Genomic DNA, 18,999 nt, shown 5'->3' on the forward strand with positions numbered 1-18,999 from the left:
AGAGTGGTAACATTTCTCCAGCCCCATCCCTCAGCTTTTTACCCAAACAGTGGCAGGGAGTTCACCTTGTTATTACTTCTGATTGCCGCTTTAACATTTGTACTGACCTTTTAATAATCTCACAGTGAAGCTGATATGTCAGAAACAGGATATACAGGTTACCAGATACCAGATATAATTTACTACGATAATGTGGATAATTATACAAATATTCCACAACAAAGGAACCTCTCCCCTCCTATACCAGTGAGCTCTACAGTTGCCTTAAAAGCAGAAGACGACCCTGAACAATAGAAAAAGGTCTTCAACTATCCAAGGTCTTCTAGAACCTACCTAGCTCAGATGTAAGGCTTGGTTTAAGATGAATAACAAGGACAGCTAAAAGAACTCTGAAGAATAGGGAGGTTGTGCTGGACTCTGTTCTAATGGAAGCCCTGCCTACCCCAGACCCCATCTCAGTCTTTCTGTCAAGCCCTCTTCTCTTCAGAACTTCCCACTGGCTTATCAGAAAGTGAAAACATCTGAAAGAAGATCAAAAGGAGATTGGTCAATTCTCTTTTTGTTATAAATAAATAAATAAATAAGAGGAACAGCAGTGAGAGCAAGAAGAACCCTCCAAAGAATAGTGGAACCCTCCAAAGAATAGTGGAACCCTCAAAAGAATAGTGGAACCCTCCAAAGAATAGTGGAACCCTCCAAAGAATAGTGGAACCCTCCAAAGAATAGTGGAACCCTCCAAAGAATAGTGGAACCCTCCAAAGAATAGTGAGTTCTTCCTGTCTCCCAGAAGGTTCCTGAATCCTGTTTCCCAGCAAGCCCATGTCATCCAATCCCTCTGTCCTTCACTCTGCCCCTCCTCCCGAGCTTCAGCTTGGAACACATTGCAAACAATAATTATTATGCAACTGACACACACTGAGGCCAAGAAGGAAATAAGCCAGGCCAGTCCCGATCCACAGGCCAAATACTGACACGTTGTAAACGCCAGGTTATCAGGTTTGGTTACTTTAACGCATCACTCATATCGCCCATCAAGGGTGGATGGCTTTTTTTGTATTCAAACTAGTTGAATGAATAAGTAAGATTTACAAAACATTTACACCTGTCCCACTGGTCAGTCATCTGGACCACAGAGTTCCTGCTTGCTGAAGCAGTGCAGTTTCACTCGCTCTTTCCTTTGTGAAATGCTTTCGGATTGCAATGTTTCAAAAAGTAGGCCGAACGCCAGGGGAAACCCTGTAAAGAAAGCAACCACTGTTCTTACTGTTGGGGAAAAAGGTCCCAGCTTTCTGGTCTGAGTTGTATTTACTATTGAACACAGGGGGCACTTCCATCTGCCATTCAAGGTGGGTGCATGGGCCTATACATCACATGTACTGTTATATACCAATAACACGGCTAACCATCACTAATAGGCTACACTTAGCTAACCACTTCCTCAACTGGTGAATTAGAAACAAATGAATGAACCCATCTTCAGGTTCTGCTCTCCTCACGTATGCAGAACACACACCCTCAAGACATAAATCACTAAAACTGCTTGTAAAACACTCAAACATGCACACAAACATCCATCATCCCACACACACACACTACCCATCACTCATTTTGAAGACTGCTGGTTCATAGGAACAAAGCCATCAATAGTAATTTCAACATGAACAAACTACAACACACCCCACCCAGCCCCACCTCTCTCTCACACACACACACACACACACACACACACACACACACACACACACACACACACACACACACACACACACACACACACACACACACACACACACACACACACACGTATATGTTCAGTCCTACACGTAAACAAAACTGTGCAGTCAAAACTGCACAAAAAAATCTCTCTTAAGGTGCTCTGTCACTTTCTTTCCCTATCCACAAAACAAAATGAGACATCCCTCTCTCTCTATTCTGTCTATTTCTTCCCCTGGTCTCTGTTTCTTTCTATCCTTCTGTCTCTCTCTCTGTCTCTCTCTCCTTCTGTCTCTGTCTCTCTCCTTCTGTCTCTCTCCTTTGTCTCCGTCTGTCACTCTCTCTATTCTGTCACTTTCTCTCTCCATTTCTTCCCCAGGTCTCTGTTTCTCTCCCTCCCTCCTTCCCCCCCCCAGGTCTCTGTTTCTCTCCCTCCCTCCTTCCCCCCCCCAGGTCTCTGTTTCTCTCTCTTCCCCAGGTCTCTGTTTCTCTCCCTCCCTCCTTCCCTCCCCCAGGTCTCTGTTTCTCTCCCCCTCCTTCCCCCCAGGTCTCTGTTTCTCTCCTCTCTTCCCTCCCAGGTCTCTGTTTCTCTCCCTCCCTCCTTCCCTCCCCCAGGTCTCTGTTTCTCTCCCTCCCTCCTTCCCCCCCCAGGTCTCTGTTTCTCTCTCTTCCCCAGGTCTCTGTTTCTCTCCCTCCCTCCTTCCCCTCCCCCAGGTCTCTGTTTCTCTCCCTCCCTCCTTCCCTCCCCCAGGTCTCTGTTTCTCTCCCTCCCTCCTTCCCCCCCCCAGGTCTCTGTTTCTCTCCCTCCCTCCTTCCCCCCCCAGGTCTCTGTTTCTCTCTCTCCCTCCTTCCCCTCCCCCAGGTCTCTGTTTCTCTCCCTCCCTCCTTCCCCCCACAGGTCTCTGTTTCTCTCCCTCCCTCCTTCCCCCCCCAGGTCTCTGTTTCTCTCTCTTCCCCAGGTCTCTGTTTCTCTCCCTCCCTCCTTCCCTCCCCCCAGGTCTCTGTTTCTCTCCCTCCCTCCTTCCCCCCCCAGGTCTCTGTTTCTCTCTCTTCCCCAGGTCTCTGTTTCTCTCCCTCCCTCCTTCCCTCCCCCCAGGTCTCTGTTTCTCTCCCTCCCTCCTTCCCCCCCCCCAGGTCTCTGTTTCTCTCCCTCCCTCCTTCCCCCCCAGGTCTCTGTTTCTCTCCCTCCCTCCTTCCCCCCCCCCAGGTCTCTGTTTCTCTCCCTCCCTCCTTCCCCCCCCCCAGGTCTCTGTTTCTCTCCCTCCCTCCTTCCCCCCCCAGGTCTCTGTTTCTCTCCCTCCCTCCTTCCTCCCCCAGGTCTCTGTTTCTCTCTCTCTTCCCCCCTCAGGTCTCTGTTTCTCTCCCTCCCTCCTTCCCTCCCCCCAGGTCTCTGTTTCTCTCTCTTCCCCAGGTCTCTGTTTCTCTCCCTCCCTCCTTCCCCCCCCCAGGTCTCTGTTTCTCTCCCTCTTCCCCCCCAGGTCTCTGTTTCTCTCCCTCCCTCCTTCCCCCCCCCCAGGTCTCTGTTTCTCTCCCTCCCTCCTTCCCTCCCCCCAGGTCTCTGTTTCTCTCCCTCCCTCCTTCCCCCCCCAGGTCTCTGTTTCTCTCCCTCCCTCCTTCCCCCCCCAGGTCTCTGTTTCTCTCCCTCCCTCTTCCCCCCAGGTCTCTGTTTCTCTCCTCCTCCTTCCCCCCCAGGTCTCTGTTTCTCTCCCTCCCTCCTTCCCTCCCCCAGGTCTCTGTTTCTCTCCCTCCCTCCTTCCCCCAGGTCTCTGTTTCTCTCCCTCCCTCCTTCCCCCCCCCAGGTCTCTGTTTCTCTCCCTCCCTCCTTCCCCCCCAGGTCTCTGTTTCTCTCTCTTCCCCAGGTCTCTGTTTCTCTCCCTCCCTCCTTCCCCCCCCTCAGGTCTCTGTTTCTCTCCCTCCCTCCTTCCCCCCCAGGTCTCTGTTTCTCTCTCTTCCCCAGGTCTCTCTCTCTCTCTCTTTCTTCCCCAGGTCTCTCTCTCTCTCTCTTTCTTCCCCAGGTCTCTGTCTCTCTCTTTCTTTCTTCCCCAGGTCTCTGTCTCTCTCTCCATTTCTTCCCCAGGTCTCTGTCTCTCTCTCTCTCTTTCTTTCTTCCCCAGGTCTCTCTCTCTCTCTTTCTTTCTTCCCCAGGTCTCTGTCTCTCTCTCCATTTCTTCCCCAGGTCTCTGTCTCTCTCTCTCTCTTTCTTTCTTCCCCAGGTCTCTCTCTCTCTCTTTCTTTCTTCCCCAGGTCTCTGTCTCTCTCTCCATTTCTTCCCCAGGTCTCTGTCTCTCTCTCTCTCTTTCTTTCTTCCCCAGGTCTCTCTCTCTCTCTTTCTTTCTTCCCCAGGTCTCTGTCTCTCTCTCTATTTCTTCCCCAGGTCTCTCTCTCTCTATTTCTTCCCCAGGTCTCTCTCTCTCTCTCTATTTCTTCCCCAGGTCTCTCTCTCTCTCTCTATTTCTTCCCCAGGTCTCTCTCTCTCTCTCTCTATTTCTTCCCCAGGTCTCTCTCTCTCTATTTCTTCCCCAGGTCTCTCTCTCTCTATTTCTTCCCCAGGTCTCTCTCTCTCTCTCTATTTCTTCCCCAGGTCTCTCTCTCTCTTATTTCTTCCCCAGGTCTCTCTCTCTCTCTATTTCTTCCCCAGGTCTCTCTCTCTCTATTTCTTCCCCAGGTCTCTCTCTCTCTCTATTTCTTCCCCAGGTCTCTGTCTCTCTCTCTCTCTATTTCTTCCCCAGGTCTCTCTCTCTCTCTCTCTATTTCTTCCCCAGGTCTCTCTCTCTCTCTCTATTTCTTCCCCAGGTCTCTCTCTCTCTCTCTATTTCTTCCCCAGGTCTCTCTCTCTCTCTCTATTTCTTCCCCAGGTCTCTCTCTCTCTCTATTTCTTCCCCAGGTCTCTCTCTCTCTCTATTTCTTCCCCAGGTCTCTCTCTCTCTCTATTTCTTCCCCAGGTCTCTCTCTCTCTCTATTTCTTCCCCAGGTCTCTCTCTCTCTCTATTTCTTCCCCAGGTCTCTCTCTCTCTCTATTTCTTCCCCAGGTCTCTCTCTCTCTCTCATTTCTTCCCCAGGTCTCTCTCTCTCTCTCTCTATTTCTTCCCCAGGTCTCTCTCTCTCTCTATTTCTTCCCCAGGTCTCTCTCTCTCTCTTATTTCTTCCCCAGGTCTCTCTCTCTCTCTATTTCTTCCCCAGGTCTCTCTCTCTCTCTATTTCTTCCCCAGGTCTCTCTCTCTCTCTCTATTTCTTCCCCAGGTCTCTCTCTCTCTCTCTATTTCTTCCCCAGGTCTCTCTCTCTCTCATTTCTTCCCCAGGTCTCTCTCTCTCTATTTCTTCCCCAGGTCTCTCTCTCTCTCTATTTCTTCCCCAGGTCTCTCTCTCTCTCTCTCTATTTCTTCCCCAGGTCTCTCTCTCTCTCTATTTCTTCCCCAGGTCTCTCTCTCTCTCTCTATTTCTTCCCCAGGTCTCTCTCTCTCTCTCTATTTCTTCCCCAGGTCTCTCTCTCTCTCTATTTCTTCCCCAGGTCTCTCTCTCTCTCTATTTCTTCCCCAGGTCTCTCTCTCTCTCTCTATTTCTTCCCCAGGTCTCTCTCTCTCTCTCTATTTCTTCCCCAGGTCTCTCTCTCTCTCTATTTCTTCCCCAGGTCTCTCTCTCTCTCTATTTCTTCCCCAGGTCTCTCTCTCTCTCTATTTCTTCCCCAGGTCTCTCTCTCTCTCTCTATTTCTTCCCCAGGTCTCTCTCTCTCTCTATTTCTTCCCCAGGTCTCTCTCTCTCTATATTTCTTCCCCAGGTCTCTCTCTCTCTCTCTATTTCTTCCCCAGGTCTCTCTCTCTCTATTTCTTCCCCAGGTCTCTCTCTCTCTATTTCTTCCCCAGGTCTCTCTCTCTCTCTCTATTTCTTCCCCAGGTCTCTCTCTCTCTCTCTATTTCTTCCCCAGGTCTCTGTTTCTGGGACCAGTCAGCTGTGAGAGAAAGCTTGGGGGTTGTGGAGGGAGCCCTGGAGCTCTAGCAGAGACAGGGGGAGCCAGCTGGCTGTGTGCCCAGAGGAAGAGACCCCAAAGCTGGCCTCTCTGTGTGAGCTCTCCCCCTGGCCTCCACTGTTCCCATCTGCCTGAGAGAGTCCACTTCATCACACCGTATTACTGGATCACTCACTGATGAGCTAACAGATACACACAATGTACAATATATGCAAGTACACACACAATGTACAGTACACACACACACACACACACACACACAATGTACAGTACACACACAGGGTTTTTATTTGAGCCTTACGGAGTCTTCTGGAGGTCTGTGTATCTTGGGCCAGTCCACCGACGGCCCCTTCACCTGCAGAAACCTGTGGAACAGCTTCTTGAATCCATCAAAGTCCTTCCTGGAGACCTGGAATACACAAGGAGTATACATTACAACAACAACATTACTTTATTTACTACATGAGCCACTGAAATGTGTCTTCAGCATATCCCATTATCCCCAGTAGGCATACAAACAGACAGAGATATGCTGGGTTACTGGTTGCACCATACATATAGACAGAGAGAGGCTGGGTTACTGGTTGTACCATACATATAGACAGAGAGAGGCTGGGTTACTGGTTGTACCATACATATAGACAGAGAGAGGCTGGGTTACTGGTTGTACCATACATATAGACAGAGAGAGGCTGGGTTACTGGTTGTACCATACATATAGACAGAAAGAGGCTGGGTTACTGGTTGTACCATACATATAGACAGAAAGAGGCTGGGTTACTGGTTGTACCATACATATAGACAGAAAGAGGCTGGGTTACTGGTTGTACCATACATATAGACAGAGAGAGGCTGGGTTACTGGTTGCACCATACATACTGTATACAGAGAGAGGCTGTGTTACTGGTTGCACCATACATACTGTATACAGAGAGAGGCTGGGTTACTGGTTGTACCATACATATAGACAGAGAGAGGCTGGGTTACTGGTTGTACCATACATATAGACAGAGAGAGGCTGGGTTACTGGTTGTACCATACATATAGACAGAGAGAGGCTGGGTTACTGGTTGTACCATACATATAGACAGAGAGAGGCTGGGTTACTGGTTGTACCATACATATAGACAGAGAGAGGCTGGGTTACTGGTTGTACCATACATATAGACAGAGAGAGGCTGGGTTACTGGTTGTACCATACATATAGACAGAGAGAGGCTGGGTTACTGGTTGTACCATACATATAGACAGAGAGAGGCTGGGTTACTGGTTGTACCATACATATAGACAGAGAGAGGCTGGGTTACTGGTTGTACCATACATATAGACAGAGAGAGGCTGGGTTACTGGTTGTACCATACATATAGACAGAGAGAGGCTGGGTTACTGGTTGTACCATACATATAGACAGAGAGAGGCTGGGTTACTGGTTGTACCATACAGTGTGCTAAATCTCATTTATTTTACAGTCCTCTATTAACCTGGTATTTACTCAAGAGATTGAATGTAAAATGGTGGTATTTACCTAGTAACTTCTGTTTTGTTTCTTTAGAGTTCAGTGAAAGCACTAAGCATCATTGGGCACCAGTACCAATAGCCTTGAGTTATTAATGCTACCAGATAGCTCCTTGGTAAGTACTAGGTACATTAATGACAAATTAAATTGGACTATAAAATAACCCCATTCAGTCTGAACATCTTAATACACAGCATCAGACCTGGGTGCAATTAAAATGCTAAATCATTTTAAACCCTGTATCTGTGTTTGATTGAGCTTGCCTGTTGCAATGGAACCAATAAAAAAAGTCTCAAAAAACTAACTCTGCCGACCTGTCACTCCAGGCAGGCTAAAGCAAACACTCAAGATGTTGGGAAGATTTAAACCGAGTTGTGCATAGTATAGATGAAAAAGCATGCAAATCTAATCTCGGAGGCGCAGGCTGAATGTTTTCATAGTGCATGTAATATGGCTGATTTATTGAAGAGTAGATTTATAAACACATCATCAAACAGCATTTCTGTTCAAAGCCAACCAATATCAACATGATTTTCATGGGTTTTGAATGTGTATAAACACCTCATTGATGTGAAATGCTTATAGGTGTATGTGTGTGTGTGTGTCATAACTGTGTGTTTGTCTGTGTGAAATAAACGGAATAGTTGTAAATGCTGTGTGTGTGTATTAAATAACTGTTACTGTAGTGGTTGGTGTGTGTGTGTGTGTGTGTGTGTGTGTGTGTGTGTGTGTGTGTGTGTGTGTGTGTGTGTGTGTGTGTGTGTGTGTACCTCCTTGTCGACCCCCGTGGCAGTGTCCAGTAGTTTCTCCAGCTCCGCGTGCATGGAGGTCTCCAGCTGCTGCCTCATCACCTCCTGAAACTGGGCCATCCCTCCGTTAGGCACACCCTTACTGAGACCTGAAACACCATGTCAACTCTGTTAGATACACCCTTACTGAGACCTGAAACACCATGTCAACTCTGTTAGATACACCCTTACTGAGACCTGAAACACCATGTCAACTCTGTTAGATACACCCTTACTGAGACCTGAAACACCATGTCAACTCTGTTAGATACACCCTTACTGAGACCTGAAACACCACGTCAACTCTGTTAGATACACCCTTACTGAGACCTGAAACACCACGTCAACTCTGTTAGATACACCCTTACTGAGACCTGAAACACCACGTCAACTCTGTTAGATACACCCTTACTGAGACCTGAAACGCCACGTCAACTCTGTTAGATACACCCTTACTGAGACCTGAAACACCACGTCAACTCTGTTAGATACACCCTTACTGAGACCTGAAACACCACGTCAACTCTGTTAGATACACCCTTACTGAGACCTGAAACACCACGTCAACTCTGTTAGATACACCCTTACTGAGACCTGAAACACCACGTCAACTCTGTTAGATACACCCTTACTGAGACCTGAAACACCACGTCAACTCTGTTAGATACACCCTTACTGAGACCTGAAACACCACGTCAACTCTGTTAGATACACCCTTACTGAGACCTGAAACACCATGTCAACTCTGTTAGATACACCCTTACTGAGACCTGAAACACCATGTCAACTCTGTTAGATACACCCTTACTGAGACCTGAAACACCATGTCAACTCTGTTAGATACACCCTTACTGAGACCTGAAACACCATGTCAACTCTGTTAGATACACCCTTACTGAGACCTGAAACACCATGTCAACTCTGTTAGATACACCCTTACTGAGACCTGAAACACCATGTCAACTCTGTTAGATACACCCTTACTGAGACCTGAAACACCATGTCAACTCTGTTCGATACACCCTTACTGAGACCTGAAACACCATGTCAACTCTGTTAGATACACCCTTACTGAAACCTGAAACACCATGTCAACTCTGTTAGATACGCCCTTACTGAGACCTGAAACACCATGTCAACTCTGTTAGATACGCCCTTACTGAGACCTGAAACACCATGTCAACTCTGTTAGATACACCCTTACTGAGACCTGAAACTGGGCCATCCCTCCGTTAGGCACACCCTTACTGAGACCTGTAACACCACGTCAACTCTGTTAGATACGCCCTTACTGAGACCTGAAACACCATGTCAACTCTGTTAGATACGCCCTTACTGAGACCTGAAACACCATGTCAATTCTGTTAGAAACGCCCTTACTGAGACCTGAAACACCATGTCAACTCTGTTAGATACACCCTTACTGAGACCTAAAACACCATGTCAACTCTGTTAGATACACCCTTACTGAGACCTGAAACACCATGTCAACTCTGTTAGATACACCCTTACTGAGACCTGAAACACCATGTCAACTCTGTTAGATACACCCTTACTGAGACCTGAAACACCATGTCAACTCTGTTAGATACACCCTTACTGAGACCTGAAACACCATGTCAACTCTGTTAGATACACCCTTACTGAGACCTGAAACACCATGTCAACTCTGTTAGATACACCCTTACTGAGACCTGAAACACCATGTCAACTCTGTTAGATACACCCTTACTGAGACCTGAAACACCATGTCAACTCTGTTAGATACACCCTTACTGAGACCTGAAACACCATGTCAACTCTGTTAGATACACCCTTACTGAGACCTGAAACACCATGTCAACTCTGTTAGATACACCCTTACTGAGACCTGAAACACCATGTCAACTCTGTTAGATACACCCTTACTGAGACCTGAAACACCACGTCAACTCTGTTAGATACACCCTTACTGAGACCTGAAACACCATGTCAACTCTGTTAGATACACCCTTACTCAGACCTGTAAAACCTGTATTTCCTGGACCAGGAAATACAGGGGAGACACCTTAGGCACTCAGACCTGGACCAGGAAATACAAGGGAGACACCTTAGACACTCAGACCTGGACCAGGAAATACAGGGGAGACACCTTAGACACTCAGACCTGGACCAGGAAATACAGGGGAGACACCCTAGACACTCAGACCTGGACCAGGAAATACAGGGGAGACACCCTAGACACTCAGACCTGGACCAGGAAATACAGGGGAGACACCTTAGACACTCAGACCTGGACCAGGAAATACAGGGGAGACACCCTAGACACTCAGACCTGGACCAGGAAATACAGGGGAGACACCTTAGACACTCAGACCTGGACCAGGAAATACAGGGGAGACACCTTAGACACTCAGACCTGGACCAGGAAATACAGGGGAGACACCCTAGACACTCAGACCTGGACCAGGAAATACAGGGGAGACACCTTAGACACTCAGACCTGGACCAGGAAATACAGGGGAGACACCCTAGACACTCAGACCTGGACCAGGAAATACAGGGGAGACACCTTAGACACTCAGACCTGGACCAGGAAATACAGGGGAGACACCTTAGACACTCAGACCTGGACCAGGAAATACAGGGGAGACACCCTAGACACTCAGACCTGGACCAGGAAATACAGGGGAGACACCTTAGACACTCAGATCTGGACCAGGAAATACAGGGGAGACACCTTAGACACTCAGACCTGGACCAGGAAATACAGGGGAGACACCCTAGACACTCAGATCTGGACCAGGAAATACAGGGGAGACACCCTAGACACTCAGACCTGGACCAGGAAATACAGGGGAGACACCTTAGACACTCAGACCTGGACCAGGAAATACAGGGGAGACACCCTAGACACTCAGACCTGGACCAGGAAATACAGGGGAGACACCTTAGACACTCAGACCTGGACCAGGAAATACAGGGGAGACACCTTAGACACTCAGACCTGGACCAGGAAATACAGGGGAGACACCCTAGACACTCAGACCTGGACCAGGAAATACAGGGGAGACACCTTAGACACTCAGACCTGGACCAGGAAATACAGGGGAGACACCCTAGACACTCAGACCTGGACCAGAACACCACAGGTCAACACCTTCTACTCTTTAAAATCACATGCCATATTTTAAATAAAGCGTTATTAGCAACACTATTAAGTAGATTTGATTTATTTTCGTGGTCTCAGTGAGCTTGCCACCATTCGTCATCAAGAATATGAGCTATATGGAGTTATTTACAATGAAAGAGGTGGTCATTTTGTTCCCTTGTCATTTAATTGCAACAACAAAAAATACATGTAAAGCATAATTCCAATCTGGTTAAATGTGGGTTCCAAGGCCTCATGGTTTAGAACCTGCTCTACAGAGATACTCTACAACGTTAATCAAGCCTGGTACTAGAATGTGGTTTGACTTGACTCCTGTCAGGTTATGGAATGTTGTGCATTCCAACAAGCTACCATATGGTTGATCTGCATGTTGTCATTCACTTTAATTCCCAACAACGTATGCTATAAATGTCACTGAACAGCTGGCATGGACTAGTACCTGTTGTACGAGTTCTGGGTCATGTTCATTTGGCAACAAACTAGGAAAAAAAACTGACACAGGGAGGGACTACCTGGACTTGTCCAATGAGAAAATGAGTGCAGAGAAATCTGGCGCATGTAACCCTCTAATTTTACAGGGAGGGAAGCCTTCCTTAGAGAGAGGTAATCATAGAAGGTGTGCCGCTGGCGCAGCACAGGAGTGTGTGTGTGTGTGTGTGTGTGTGTGTGTGTGTGTGTGTGTGTGTGTGTGTGTGTGTGTGTGTGTGTGTGTGTGTGTGTGTGTGTTTGTGCATGAGAAATCTAACTTAACCACAAGCCATGGACAAACAGAGCGCTGTGCCTCGGCCAACAGTGAGATAGATGAAAGAGAAACTCAATCCCATTGCTCCCAACTAAATCCCATTGCGCCCAAGCTAAATCTCATTGCGCCCAAGCTAAATCCCATTGCGCCCAAGCTAAATCCCATTGCGCCCAAGCTAAACCCCATTGCGCCCAAGCTAAATCCCATTGCTCCCAACTAAATCCCATTGCTCCCAACTAAATCCCATTGCGCCCAAGCTAAATCCCATTGCTCCCAAGCTAAATCCCATTGCTCCCAAGCTAAATCCCATTGCTCCCAAGCTAAATCCCACTGCTCCAAACTAAATCCCATTGCTCCAAACTAAATCCCATTGCTCCAAACTAAATCCCATTGCTCCCAAACTAAACCCTTGTGTTTACGTTTATTCACTTAAAGAGTGTTTCCCAAAGGCTGGGTGAGGAGGTGTAGAGAGACTAGGGACACAATCCTGGGACAGGAGAGTAGAGAGACTAGGGATACAATCCTGGGTCAGGAGGTGTAGAGAGACTAGGGATACAATCCTGGGTCAGGAGGTGTAGAGAGACTAGGGACACAATCCTGGGTCAGGAGGTGTAGAGAGACTAGGGATACAATCCTGGGTCAGGAGGTGTAGAGAGACTAGGGACACAATCCTGGGTCAGGAGGTGTAGAGAGACTAGGGATACAATCCTGGGTCAGGAGGTGTAGAGAGACTAGGGATACAATCCTGGGTCAGGAGGTGTAGAGAGACTAGGGATACAATCCTGGGACAGGAGGTGTAGAGAGACTAGGGATACAATCCTGGGACAGGAGGTGTAGAGAGACTAGGGATACAATCCTGGGTCAGGAGGTGTAGAGAGCTTAGGGATACAATCCTAGGTTGCTTCTGTCCAGTCCTCCAGCCTTGTAGGTGATATCCTAGCTCTTGTAAACACCTTGGACCAGAGCTAGTGATATCCTTATGTAGGCTATTGTAAAACGTCTTGGACCAGAGCTAGTGATATCCTTCTGTGGGCTATTGTAAAACGTCTTGGACCAGAGCTAGTGATATCCTTCTGTAGGCTATTGTAAAACGCCTTGGACCAGAGCTAGTGATATCCTTCTGTGGGCTATTGTATAACGCCTTGGACCAGAGCTAGTTATATCCTTCTGTAGGCTATTGTAAAACTCCTTGGACCAGAGATAGTGATATCCTTCTGTAGGTTATTGTAAAACGCCTTGGACCAGAGCTAGTGATATCCTTCTGTAGGCTATTGTAAAACGCCTTGGACCAGAGCTAGTGATATCCTTCTGTAGGTTATTATAGCTGTGCCTCTAGCCCTGGAATGGAATTTGGAATAAATAATTTACCCCACCAATTTCTATTCATTCTGATGGGTTGTGGCTAAAGCATGGGATTGTAGATGATGGGTCTCCCTATAACATGGGGTTGTAGATGATGGGTCTCCCTATAACATGGGGTTGTGATGATGGGTCTCCCTATAACATGGGGTTGTGATGATGGGTCTCCCTATAACATGGGGTTGTAGATGATGGGTCTCCCTATAACATGGGGTTGTAGATGATGGGTCTCCCTATAACATGGGGTTGTAGATGATGGGTCTCCCTATAACATGGGGTTGTAGATGATGGGTCTCTCTATAACATGGGGTTGTAGATGATGGGTCTCCCTATAACATGGGGTTGTAGATGATGGGTCTCTCTATAACATGGGGTTGTAGATGATGGGTCTCCCTATAACATGGGGTTGTAGATGATGGGTCTCCCTATAACATGGGGTTGTAGATGATGGGTCTCCCTATAACATGGGGTTGTGATGATGGGTCTCCCTATAACATGGGGTTGTAGATGATGGGTCTCCCTATAACATGGGGTTGTAGATGATGGGTCTCCCTATAACATGGGGTTGTAGATGATGGGTCTCCCTATAACATGGGGTTGTAGATGATGGGTCTCCCTATAACATGGGGTTGTGATGATGGGTCTCCCTATAACATGGGGTTGTAGATGATGGGTCTCCCTATAACATGGGGTTGTAGATGATGGGTCTCCCTATAACATGGGGTTGTGATGATGGGTCTCCCTATAACATGGGGTTGTGATGATGGGTCTCCCTATAACATGGGGTTGTAGATGATGGGTCTCCCTATAACATGGGGTTGTAGATTATGGGTCTCCCTATAACATGGGGTTGTAGAGGATGGGTCTCCCTATAACATGGGGTTGTAGATGATGGGTCTCTCTATAACATGGGGTTATAGATGATGGGTCTCCCTATAACATGGGGTTGTAGATGATGGGTCTCCCTATAACATGGGGTTGTAGATGATGGGTCTCTCTATAACATGGGGTTGTAGATGATGGGTCTCTCTATAACATGGGGTTATAGATGATGGGTCTCCCTATAACATGGGGTTGTAGATGATGGGTCTCCCTATAACATGGGGTTGTGATGATGGGTCTCCCTATAACATGGGGTTGTAGATGATGGGTCTCCCTATAACATGGGGTTGTAGATGATGGGTCTCCCTATAACATGGGGTTGTAGATGATGGGTCTCCCTATAACATGGGGTTGTAGATGATGGGTCTCTCTATAACATGGGGTTGTAGATGATGGGTCTCTCTATAACATGGGGTTATAGATGATGGGTCTCCCTATAACATGGGGTTGTAGATGATGGGTCTCCCTATAACATGGGGTTGTAGATGATGAGTCTCCCTATAACATGGGGTTGTGATGATGGGTCTCCCTATAACATGGGGTTGTAGATGATGGGTCTCCCTATAACATGGGGTTGTGATGATGGGTCTCCCTATAACATGGGGTTGTAGATGATGGGTCTCCCTATAACATGGGGTTGTAGATGATGGGTCTCCCTATAACATGGGGTTGTAGATGATGGGTCTCCCTATAACATGGGGTTGTAGATGATGGGTCTCCCTATAACATGGGGTTGTAGATGATGGGTCTCCCTATAACATGGGGTTGTAGATGATGGGTCTCCCTATAACATGGGGTTGTAGATGATGGGTCTCCCTATAACATGGGGTTGTAGATGATGGGTCTCCCTATAACATGGGGTTGTAGATGATGGGTCTCCCTATAACATGGGGTTGTAGATGATGGGTCTCCCTATAACATGGGGTTGTGATGATGGGTCTCCCTATAACATGGGGTTGTGATGATGGGTCTCCCTATAACATGGGGTTGTAGATGATGGGTCTCCCTATAACATGGGGTTGTGATGATGGGTCTCCCTATAACATGGGGTTGTGATGATGGGTCTCCCTATAACATGGGGTTGTGATGATGGGTCTCCCTATAACATGGGGTTGTGATGATGGGTCTCCCTATAACATGGGGTTGTGATGATGGGTCTCCCTATAACATGGGGTTGTGATGATGGGTCTCCCTATAACATGGGCTTGTGATGATGGGTCTCCCTATAACATGGGGTTGTAGATGATGGGTCTCCCTATAACATGGGGTTGTAGATGATGGGTCTCCCTATAACATGGGGTTGTAGATGATGGGTCTCCCTATAACATGGGGTTGTAGATGATGGGTCTCTCTATAACATGGGGTTGTAGATGATGGGTCTCCCTATAACATGGGGTTGTGATGATGGGTCTCTCTATAACATGGGGTTGTAGATGATGGGTCTCCCTATAACATGGGGTTGTGATGATGGGTCTCCCTATAACATATCTATGAGATTAGTAACAGTCTAGTCTAGTGCAACAATAATACAACAGCTCTATTCCACTACCAGAAAATAGACTTTGACCGGTGAGTTCCATTTTGAATAGGCTACATGTCAAAGCTGTGACTTGTTCTATGGTTTTGGACATCTGACACTGTCATTTCTAATCAGCTATCACAGGGCAGTGGTTCTTATATGGTGTGATTGACTGACAGGGAAATGTTTTAGATGTAAGCTTTATTTAACTAGGCAAGTCAGTTAAGAACAAATTCTTATTTACAATGACAGCCTAGACCGGCCAAACCCTGACGACCAAAAACCAAAATGAGTGAGTATATGGCAGGCTGGGGCTACCAAACTGCTGCCCTGATTGGACAACAACAGTAATGAGTAGCCCAACTAGAGGCTGAGGCTACCAAACTGCTGCCCTGATTGGACAACAACTGCAATGAGTAGCCCAACTAGAGGCTGAGGCTACCAAACTGCTGCCCTGATTGGACAACAACTGCAATGAGTAGCCCAACTAGAGGCTGAGGCTACCAAACTGCTGCCCTGATTGGACAACGACAATGAGTAGCCCAACTAGAGGATGGGGCTACCAAACTGCTGCCCTGATTGGACAACAACAGCAATGAGTAGCCCAACTACTGTATTCTCTAATAACATATAACATAGTTATATTGTTATATTACTTTGATTATGTCAGAGGAGAAAGAACAGCTACCTCTGGTATGGAGGATTTAGTGGGGTACCCAACCTGTCAGCGTGCAACTTTGGAATGGGACATTACAGTAAGAAGTGAGAGCTAATTTGTTAGGCACAGCCTGAGGTCCAATGGTACTAAGGTACCTTTCAAGTGATGAATAGCCACATTCAACCAAGTAGCCTAAGCCAATTCATTGTTATTGAATTACATTGAATTCGTTTGGGTAAAACAATATACAACAATGTGTACATTGTATTCCCAGAGGATAGTACTTCAAATTATAACACTAGTTGGTACTTTAGACCGTGTCTCCAGACAATGTGCAAGTAGAAGCTGTTAAACTTATTTTCGATACATTCATTGTGTTATTCATTCTTCATCATTGTAGTAGGCTGCATCCACACAATCACTTACCTTCAAAATAACATGCCATATTCCAAAATGTTCTAAAGGCTCAATAATCAGAAATCAACGATGGAGGTCAAATGTTCTGTACAAATCCAATATCGGTATTTCCACTAGGTAGCCTATCAAGTCATCAAGGATATACAACTATAACTATATTGAAACGAAATTGGTCAAATAGTCCAATAAAATCTAAGACATATTCCAGAAAAAAACGGTTTGTTTTTTTGTAAAACCCCAAATGGTCATTCAGTCATTCATCTATATGGCCACCCCAGTGCAGAATGGACTGCTGAAGACATAACTTGCTAGAGCACTCCTCTCTCACAAATGAAATCCTTTTCGCAATTCCTCCACTTTCCAAAGCGTGACAACCCGACCTTTATTCCATCAATCGTTTATCTCACTTGACTTCAGCCTAATGAAACGCACCCCCCGGCCCGACTGTAGCCTACCTATTGGTATTTATCTAGGCTATATTTCACAAATACAATTAGCTTATGCCTTGTACGAGTTTCGGGTCTGCCCCTTTCCCAGGCAAATAAACCACGTCACATTTCCTCCCGGACTGGCTCTGGAACTTTTGGTGCTTTCAAGACAACTTGGAACTAAAAAATAATCATAAAAAAAAGTCTAAATCATGACGTCGGTGATCTTCAGGTCGGAAAGTCGCACCTCTACAAAGATGCCCTAGTTTCCGACTTGGAATTCCAAGTTGGATGACGGTTCAAAACGATTTTTCCCAGTAGGAGCTAGTTCCCCCCCAGTTCCCAGTTGTCTTGAATGCACTGAAGGCGGAGATTTCACAAGTTCCCAGTGGGTTTGAACGCGGCATTTGCTTCTACTAATATACTCCCTCTCTTGCTTTAGCCTCGCCCCCATGATATCTTATATATATATATATCAGATAGCCTAGCATAGACAATCAGATAGATACATTAAATCAGTAACATATTAAAGCCAGCATAGACCCGGCCCACACGAATAACCGATCTATAGGCCTAGCCTAACCTTAAAATAAATGTAGCCTAGTTGTATATCGAATCGACTTGTTAGGTTCATTCCCGAATGCAGAACGGTGGATGCGGAAATTATGGGGACAGGTTGTTACATTTTGTTCCACTGTAGCATAGCCTACACATCAAACACGAATTATACATGATTGAAAAAATAAAATTGCAACATAATTGCTAAACAAAATGACCAGATCAACTGGCTACTGTTTCTATTCGTTTTCCAATACATTGAATATGCTATGACAATTTAGATAGGCCTATTTCTGGGTAGGCTACAACGATCAAACCACTCGTAGTGCTATTGGGCTACTCTTGTAACTTATCTTTTACGACGACAGTCATGATTATTGGCACCCAGCAAGGTATTGGACAGTTTAATTGAGCTAATAAATGCATTTCCTTACTGTTTGGCTTGTAGGATGTTGGCGACAGGAAAATCGTGCGATGGGCTTGTCCAAGACACAACCGCGGAGACCGGTGAAATTATCACAACTAATGTCCCTTTGGGAGTTTATTTACATTACAATGACATGCAACACATTGTATTGAATATTGGGCAGGTATTTTAGTAATTAGTTCACACAAAAACACTATATTAGATTAATTGTATCAAAACGATATATAGAAATGCCATTCTAAAACAAGGACCAATGAAAAGCTTGTATCCGAATGCTGTGGCCAATGAAAATGCAGTTTTTCACGACGTTCCTGAACCCCAAACACCAGAGCCACGACATTGATGCCACGTCAATGATCACCTTCATACATTACTAATGGGTTAATAACTAGACCAGGGGTGGGTTAATAACTAGACCAGGGGTGGGTTATTAACTAGACCAGGGGTGGGTTATTAACTAGACCAGGGGTGGGTTAATAACTAGACCAGGGGTGGGTTAATAACTAGACCAGGGGTGGGTTATTAACTAGACCAGGGGTGGGTTATTAACTAGACCAGGGGTGGGTTAATAACTAGACCAGGGGTGGGTTAATAACTAGACCAGGGGTGGGTTAATAACTAGACCAGGGGTGGGGTAATAACTAGACCAGGGGTGGGTTAATAACTAGACCAGGGGTGGGTTAATAACTAGACCAGGGGTGGGTTATTAACTAGACCAGGGGTGGGTTATTAACTAGACCGGGGCTAGGTTAATAACTAGACCGGGGGTGGGTTATTAACTAGACTGGGGAAGCCTGTCCTCGAAGCCTGATTCGTGTCACACTTTTCCCACCATCTAAAACACCTGACTCCAATAATCAACTAAATGATCTTCAGT

The 18,999-nt window shown here is 46.4% G+C and overlaps 1 protein-coding gene across 3 annotated transcripts in view; it reads right to left on the reverse strand.

Moving 5' to 3' along the window:
• Nucleotides 1-18,672, reverse strand: part of LOC106595594 (UTP--glucose-1-phosphate uridylyltransferase) — a 62,434-nt gene extending 43,762 nt beyond the window's left edge. For 2 of the 3 annotated variants that reach the window (XR_006760573.1, XM_045701793.1), the window contains exons 1-3: nt 16,719-17,258; nt 7,964-8,091; nt 5,979-6,086 (exon numbers count right to left, since the gene is read on the reverse strand). Coding sequence is in view for 2 of the 3 variants with exons in the window: in XM_045701793.1 (XP_045557749.1) it covers nt 5,979-6,086; nt 7,964-8,091; nt 16,719-16,737 (255 nt within the window). In the remaining variant the exon portion in view is untranslated. Of the gene's footprint in view, nt 1-5,978; nt 6,087-7,963; nt 8,092-16,718; nt 17,259-18,129 lie in introns of those variants that run through there. The other variant, XM_045701794.1, reaches the window with a different exon arrangement.
• Between the last annotated feature and the right edge of the window lie 327 nt (nt 18,673-18,999).

This window comes from Salmo salar, chromosome ssa18, assembly GCF_905237065.1.
Source record: "Salmo salar chromosome ssa18, Ssal_v3.1, whole genome shotgun sequence".
Taxonomy (NCBI): Eukaryota; Metazoa; Chordata; class Actinopteri; order Salmoniformes; family Salmonidae; genus Salmo; species Salmo salar.